Raw genomic sequence first — 8,870 nt, 5'->3', positions numbered from 1 at the left:
CCTATCAAAAATATGGTTAAACCTAAATCTACTTCACAAACAGCGAGTTCTTTCTATAACTCCAACAGACACTAAAATATACTATGTGAACTACAAACAGCAAATCCTTTTACTTAGTGAAGCAAATTGTAATTAAAGAACTAATCAAAATTACGTACAGGGTGTTTTTTTATTTTGCTGATTGACGATATTTCGTACAGCGATGTAGCGGCCATACAATGTACGTCGGTTAAAGGTTCCCTATATATGTACGTATCGATCGTGGTACAGACTGATGCAGACGTACACAGGACTGGCTGACAATTACAAGAAGTTTATATATGCATGTAGCTGTATAACAAAGCAATTCCTTGTAAACAGCGCATGCGTGCATCATGCTGGAATTATTTAAGAATACCTGTCCCAGTGCAGACAAAACACTGAAGATACCACTGTAGGTTTTTTGTACAAACATGCAGTAACTGCCCCCTTAATTTGCAGTTGGGCAAAACTATTTCTGTTCACAAGGTGCCTTAGTTGGTAGGAGTGTCAGTATAAGATCTAAGGATCAGGGTTCAAATTGAAGTCTAGCCAAGCTGAATTTTTCACACAAAACACTGTTATTGATAATATTGTCATTTCATCTTTGTTATATTAGCATAACAGTGCTGCAAGGTATGGCTTTTCTTTTGAGAAATGATTTGTAAAAACTACAACAATGTCGGGGAAAAATAGTTTCAAATGCAGAAACAAACCTTTCGGCATTGGTACAGAGATACTTAATAAAAATGTAAGTTTTATTCAGCTACGTGTATATCCATTTAAAAAAGCACATATACATTTATTAAATCAATGAGCTAAAAGCTAAAATCATTTCGTTGTGCTAATAAAGGTATATGCCAGTTTGCATATTTGTGTCTTTTGTGCGACATGGTGTGTTGGAGTGTGTATGCCAGAGTTGAGAAAGCGATTGGGAAGGTGTTTGCAAGGTATGGAGAATTTGTTGGTACCTATCCATGGATTTTCCTAACAGTTTCCGTACTTGTGTGTTGTTTACTGAGGATTGGACTTATCAACCTGAAATCTGAAACAGACGTAGAGAAGGTCTACACACCAATGGATAGCCAGGCCTCTAAAGACAGAAGTACGATCAGAACCCTGTTTAGCGATTACTCTGGTACGAACTTTTACTCACAGAACCTAATTGAAAGGAATCTACACGGCAGTGTGATTTTCAAAAGCAAAACCTCGTCAAATCTGCTCAGCCTCACTAATATACAGGAAATAAAGACATTTCACGATCAAATCAAAGCGAACGTGTTTGGAAATGGAATGGACTATTCACAGTTGTGTGCTGTTCGAGCTTCTCAGTGTGTTGTGGACGGGGACCTCATTTTCACAACTAAGTTTCAAGAGCTGCTTCAGAATGACAATATTACCTATCCAGTTCTTGGTACTCTTTCTATTGAATCTGTTTTTGGTGATGTGACTCTTCAGAACGGAATACTGCACTCTGCCAAATTGGTTAAGTTAGTTTTCAACTTACGGCAGGACAACCAACAGTTCACGGACAGTTCCAAATTATGGGAAAAAGACTGTGTCCTACATGAAAACCCTCCAATCACCGATATTCGATGTCGTGTATGCACATTCGTCATCTCTGGACGAGGAGCTTACAGCGAACATCCGTGGCGACATAGTATTTGTGTCGCTGACCTTCACCTTGATGATCGTGTACGCGACTTTTGTCACCTTGACCTGTGATTGCATGCTTGACAGACAAAATTTGGGCCGGGCTGGTGTCATAGCAACCGGACTAGGCATCGTAGCTTCATTTGGGCTGGTCAGTGCTTGTGGGGTGGAGTTCGTCTCCATAGTTGGGGTGATGCCTTTTCTTATATTAGGTGAGTAATTAAATTATAAATTATGGGTAATATAAAACGTATAAAGTACCGAGAAAGTTATATATGTCATGCCATAGCATGTGTAAACAAATAAAATATGTTTTACTCAAATATTTAAATAGATAAACAAATCGTATATTTCCATGCCAAGTTTGGTGTATAAGTACTTTGTTATTCCAAATAATCCGTTTATTGTGATGATTTTAGAGAAGGCTAAATTAATCAACCGTGTATTTGTGCGATAAATAGAACTTGAGATATATTTCAAGTAATACGTACCTTACGTCTCCTTGATGATCTAAATACGGAACCGTGTCATCATTACAATGATTATGCAGACATCCGTTGTCACTACAAACTTATCTCATGTAAAAGTCAAATTCATTCAGCTTATCTCTTTATATGTTGGCTCGGATGAATACATATGTTTCTATTTTTAAAGCTTTTGGTTTGAGTTTCTTAGACTGTAAGAAGATATTCATGGTCCAAAATACCACGATTAGTATTTGACTTGACGTGTCTGTGAGCAAAACACTACACTAATATCAATTTATTAGCACAACTACGTTTTTGAATCAATACTGCATAACAAATGCTATCAATACATTACAAAATACTTGTACACTGGACATTATAAAGCTGTTGATGCAAGACTAGAGGAATTACCTCCCTTTGGTCACATGTCTACTATCTTAATTTACGTGTTATATCATGATATTTATGTTACCGTTGATCGATGGAACAAACAGTAAATCAAAATAAGAAATCAAATAAGAGAATTAAATTGTTCCTATGATAGTAAGGGACAGCTGATATTTGGCAGTTTATAGCGTTATATAAATAGAGGAATACTTTCAATCTCAATTTAAATTAAGAAGATTGCGGTTTGTGAAAATTGATTAAATTCTTCATTCAGAAACTTAATAATTGGGAAACAAGAATTAAATAGGATATAATGTAGCAAGTCCCGGTTTTCCACAGTACATAATAAACATGATTTTGATGAAAAGATCTATACATTAGGGCTAACTTATCGGATAAATTGGTATACAAACACAAAATTAATGTTATATTTTCTTTACATTTTTAACAGTCAACAGCATTTTTGATTTGTATTATAAATGCATGACATGTGATATAAATATGCATATTGTGTAGTGTTTTTTTGTTTACCTAGATATTTCCATGTGTTTTATCCAGGTATCGGGATTGATGATATGTTTATACTGTTGGCCGGACTCGCAGAGGTCCCGTTACTTGCAACAACCCCAAAACAGCGCACTAGTGGAGTGTCCATAACTATCACATCCCTGACTGACATACTAGCATTCGGTGTGGGTGCCTCCTCTGTTTTCCTTGGCGTGCGGAACTTTTGCATATTTACAGGTGCGTATATTTAATAAATATACCTCGTATGGAATATTTGTTTCTGGACTGAACATTTTTTTTTGTAAAACAACATTATATGCTAGCTGATTATTTTTTGGCTCAATATAAATGTGCGAAAATAAGAGGCAAAATGACATTCTCAATAAGCTATGGACGACCTTGGTAAAAACAACATGGAGTCAGTCTATCCTGCCACCATAAATATTTTATTAAATCGTCAATATAAAGTAAGGTCAGGTATGGGGAGGTATATTTTATGTTTTAGTTTGATAACCACAATTGTTTTTCTGTACATCAGAATTTCCTATTTGATGTAAAACAGATATATCAATACGGTGTGAAAAGAAAAAAGCTAGTATGTCGTAGAGTTAGACAGTGATGTTGATAAAATAAACAAATATATCAACAATTAGTTTTGTAGTGTTCGTAACTTATAATTTTTAGTTTATTTACTTCTCTGTTGTGTACAGCACTTATCTGTTGTAGTGTTTACTATCTATGTTTTAATAGCAGACATTGAAATGATTATCGTTACAATCCCTCACAAGGATAATGATCAATCATTCAAATATGTAGAGAATGTTTAACAAAAAATGCAGTTTTGTTTGTGAATGCGTGCGTCCATGAGAACGTGCGTGTATGTCTTTCTGTTCCTTTTTCGAATTAAATTTCTCTGCGGATACATGCTTTGAAAAAAGATTCCCGATGATATATATTCACGGCAATAACGTTATTAATACTAAATGACAATACAAAACTTTCATGCATGGTGATGCGGACAACTCACAGTTCAGATTCGGAAAATGAACTTATAATGATTTTCCCTTTGTGTTTTCAATTATCTAGATGTTTAAACTAGATATTTTGACATGAATTAATGACAACGCACCTGTTTATGTCATTGCATCAGTCTTCGTTAATCTGTTGCAGGGGTTGCTGTCCTGTTTTGTTATATCAACTTCGTGACCTTCTTCATCGCCTGTATTGCGATCAACGATAGAAGGATATCAGCTAACAGACACTGTTTATGCTGCCACCCAATAGAAATGAAGAGTGACACGACAACCGCTTCCCCGTTACTTCGGTTTTGCTGTGGCGGCACTGCTCCTTCCTCCGAGATAGAAATGCATTTTTATTATGTGGAAATTTGGATTTCTTCGTAATTCTCCACAAAAATCACTGGTAGGTTTTCGACCCTACTTTTTTATTTATGCATATTAACCATATTAAACTATAAATTGAAATGAAGAGGAGATGTTAACAAACATTTCAGGCATTTTAGCATCTCTCTATCTTAATCTTTAAGGAAATTATATTACTTTTTAGTATATGAAAATTGGGATTTTTCCGCCATTTTCCACAAAAATCACTTGTAGGTTTTCGACCCTATTTTCTATTTATGCATTTTAACCATACAAACTATATATTGAAATAAAGAGGAGATGTTTACAAACATTTCTATTTTCTAAAAAGTTTTATACAATATTGGTTTGTAACGATTAATTATAGAATTAAAGTTTAATATAATTGTCCACAAAATTTGCAGGTTTTAACATTAGCAAGAGAACTAAATATTTAAAATGTAAAAGCATTTGCTAGAGATGTCTGTCATTACATATATTTATTTTAATATTTTGTGACAGATATCTCCACCCGGTGACCTACAAATGTACACCGTTTGCCCTTATTTTGGGAGGTCTATTGACAACAGATACTTACAAGCTGTTGGGAAAAAGAGGTAAATACAAAAACATATGTAATATAATGACATTTCAAAATTTTAGCAACTTATGTAATGTACCATCAGTAATAACTTTGATATCATTTGAAACAAATTTATTTCCGGAGAGCTATGAATGCTTCATTATTAAGTACACTGATATTACTCTTAAACACATAATATGTCGACAAAAACTTATACTTACCAGTTATTGGAAACGACAAAACATAAATATACATACATGAAGCAAAAAATAACATATCTGTAAAACAATGTTTCGATAAACCTCACTTCTTGACATGATTATGCCAAGGGAGATCTATACGAAACAGGTTAACTTACCACCTGTTGGAAAAGAATATGTATGCTAAACAAAAGTATTATATGTCATGATATTATTTTGTTGGTTTTATCCATATAAACTATAAAACAAACTGTAGGGATGTTCACCGTTATTCTATGCACGAGACAATTACAGAAACATATTTGTTGATGAAATTACCAGTTCTTATATGAAGACATGTGCGTTAATTTTATTCATTCTCAAAGTAAAATGATGTCTCGTTGTATACAGGACATCTGTTTCTCACCATTGAATGGAGATTCAAAAGGTGACCACCATAACTTAGAAAAAAGACAGTTTTGTAGTTTCCTCTTTTAATCATTCTCTTTATCTTGCGGGCCTTGATGTAAGGTAATGTAATACCAGATGTAAAGAACACTGTTGAATTCCCTTCATCATCAAACACTTCTAGCTCGGGTGTCACCTTTAAAATTGTTGTCAAACATGATGGGTTATAATTAAAACGTTAATCCTGTGGTGCAAATCTTCGTGATTTCGGACTGTTAAATCTCTTGAAAAGTCAATACTCTGTACAAATATGGAGACCTGCTCTAGATGCATTTGGTCGTAGATGTGTAGATAGAGATGTATCTTGCCAGCATGAGAAAAATCCACTCATTTCATCCACTTCCAACATAAACGAAATACTATTAATCCAAAAATAGCAACAAGCAATAACATACAAATCACACCAACAAAAACTACGTCTGCAGAAGGAACACATGCTGGTGCATCAAGATTTTCATATTGTTCTCCAGAATGTATCATGCCATGAATGGAAGAGTCTAATTTTGTAGATTCCACGCCTTTTGCCACTGCATTGACAGCAATAATTGCTCCAAAACCTTTCACAATAAAAATAAGTCGGATGAAAACCACCGTCCCAAAAATAAGGCTCATATTTACTACAATATCTCCAACGGAGGGACTCGAGGTTAACCAAGAGGCGTTTTCTTCACTATCCTTGATAAAGGGTTCTGCAATATTTTGAAATACTTGTTCCTGTCTTTTCGATGCTTCTACCATCTTGTTCAACTTAAGGTTAGTTTTCTGGTCAGTCGTAAGGAATTCATGATAGCGGTGTTCGAAGAAGTCAAATTTGGGTACATTAACATCCTGTGCTTTACTGAAGACAGATGATGCTGTTAGTCCAAGCTGGTTGTTTTCTGCAATGAATGCCTTTACCATCGCCAAGTTTACAAGATGATCGCGTGTCACTTCGGTTTCCTCGCCATTACAATTCTGGGAAAGCACTATGTCACTGGTCATGTCATCAGCCTGGATTCTGGCATGACATGGTATGGTAATGATACAAGGATGGCAGCCTTCGACGTCTTTGATATGGCCTCCTATATTCAGTGAGAGCCTGGGGATATCATTCACCAAAAAGCTGTTGTCCGATATCGGCTCTATGGACGGCTCCAGATGGTCATGGAAGTACCTAAAATCACAAAACTTTGCTATATCATCTGAAGAATCTTTAATGAGGGATGTAAGACAGTTTTCCTTTAAAACTGTCGTGTAAACTAAATTAAATGGACATACCACATGATGAATCCCTCTGCAGTTAGACAATTGAACAGATGTAATTGGTGAATACCTCCTACCTCCATTATCCTCAGAAATGATAACATACTCTGGAAGACCTGCTATCTTTGTTGCATGCTTACTGTTTTTCGTTGTTGGAACTGGATACACCATTACCTGGTAGAGATGTGCCTTTCGTTACAAAGGTACTACCTGAAATTTAATAGTAATCAATATTGTATTTCCTTGCAGTTGGCAAAAAAAAGAGTTATGATGACCAAAACCGTAGTCAGCAAGTACACCGTGATCTTTTGTCTTCGTCATGTCGATGATCTTGTCGTTGATCTCCTTGACGACTCTACTGATGGCTTTCTCTGAAATGAGTAAAGGTGAAATATAACCTTGTGCCAGTTGTTCAATAGCTTGCCCAATATCGCGAATGTGGTGAATGATGGAATTAGTTTTATTCATCTGAAACAATGCAATTTCAAGTAAATGTAATCTCCGGTTGATGATGTCAGTACTATTCACTTCAAAATTCCTTATCATTTTAAGAGCCTCTTGATTATCAGAAACTATCTTCTTTAACCCATTAAAACGTGAACTAGACAACTTAACAAATGACTGGAAATTCCTTTCGTGGGCAACCATGGTCTTAGCAGTAAGCCTCAATTCGTTGACATTGGAAGAAACCCTCTCAACATCTTCTACGGTTGCTGTTCCAAATATTGTTTTCGAAATCGAACCAATAAATGAGAGTGGGGCAAACCGTTTTCTTCTCTTTTGATCTGTGGAGGCATGTTTTGGGATGATAGTTCTGGTCAAGTCCAATAAATGATCAAACGCCTTTACAACCTATAAAAGGAAATAACGAGTAAGTTATATACTTTATTAAAGTAAGAAAATACTTTATTTTACCAAAAACGAAAACATAAGTTATAAGATAATTTGCTTATAAAAACTTACCTCTGCATTCAATGAAATGATAAAATTTGACATCGACATTGCTGACATACTGCATTCACTGTCACCCGGGTTTCCTGTACACTTCACTGGAGGCAAAACAGGATCTGCCATTTGGTAATGCAGCCATTTGTTTGGCAGTGTCGGCAGATCTAATGCGAATGTATGGTACCAAACGCTGGATGAACTCTGGATTGCTCCTCGTGATTTAAAAATCACGCCAGCGTTTGTCCGCTTTAGATCTTTATCCCCAGCTGCCAGTCCTATCAGGCAAAGTACTATGATGTATGATATCATCTGAAAATAGAATGTTTTGGTTTTGGTTAATGGTTGCCATGGTAAATTATCAATTTAACATTATATGATGTTTTCCGTTTCTGTTACTTGTATCTTTTATACTTCATAATAATCAACAGAATATATTAAATGACATGTTAATACCCTATGACGAAACCCACAAAGCATTTAAATAGATTAATTTGTCATGAAAATTTCGTTATAATTTGTGCTTTAAATATTTCCACTACATGTCTGTCAACCTAATACAATATTATTGGAATATTTCTTACCTTGAACACTTTTGTTTATATACGAAGATTGGATAAATTCGGAAACAGGTATGCAAATTCAAAGAAATTTCAATGCAAAAAGAGTTGTATTCGCTTTCGAACCGAAGAACGAACTGATTTGAAACTATTCTGCCCCGGATTTTATAGCAACGATAGAGTTATACTCTATTGAGAAGCGTTAATCACATGTCAACTGTCACCTGAGATAATTGTACAGGTAAGGCGACTATTTCCGACAATTTCACGCTTCAGGCGATTTCAACAGTACAACTTTCTTCAGAGAAAATCAAATATACCCTCGGGCGTATTGAACAGAAGATAAGGTGTCATCATACAGGTAAGATATGATCATCAATTCCCAGTAATGAGGTTACAGCCCTCGGGGTCTGGAAGTGGAAAAGGTCTTTAGTTTTCTTAGTAATTACTATCAAAGTTATTTCTGAAGAAATCAAGCCTATAATTGGTTCAATAGTTTC

General features: G+C 35.2%; 1 protein-coding gene across 1 annotated transcript; it reads left to right on the top strand.

Moving 5' to 3' along the window:
- Nucleotides 1-909: 909 nt before the first annotated feature.
- LOC110463426 (patched domain-containing protein 3-like) lies at nucleotides 910-4,435 on the top strand. The gene is made up of 4 exons (XM_021518019.1): nucleotides 910-1,349; nucleotides 1,531-1,883; nucleotides 3,084-3,269; nucleotides 4,203-4,435. Exons 1-4 carry the CDS (start codon nucleotides 910-912, stop codon nucleotides 4,433-4,435), a joined length of 1,212 nt encoding a protein of 403 aa, XP_021373694.1.
- Nucleotides 4,436-8,870: the final 4,435 nt, after the last annotated feature.

This window comes from Mizuhopecten yessoensis, unplaced genomic scaffold (genome assembly GCF_002113885.1).
Source record: "Mizuhopecten yessoensis strain PY_sf001 unplaced genomic scaffold, ASM211388v2 scaffold10905, whole genome shotgun sequence".
Taxonomy (NCBI): Eukaryota; Metazoa; Mollusca; class Bivalvia; order Pectinida; family Pectinidae; genus Mizuhopecten; species Mizuhopecten yessoensis.
The sequence above is the reverse complement of the archived record's forward strand: the minus strand, read 5'-3'. Positions and strand labels throughout refer to the sequence as shown.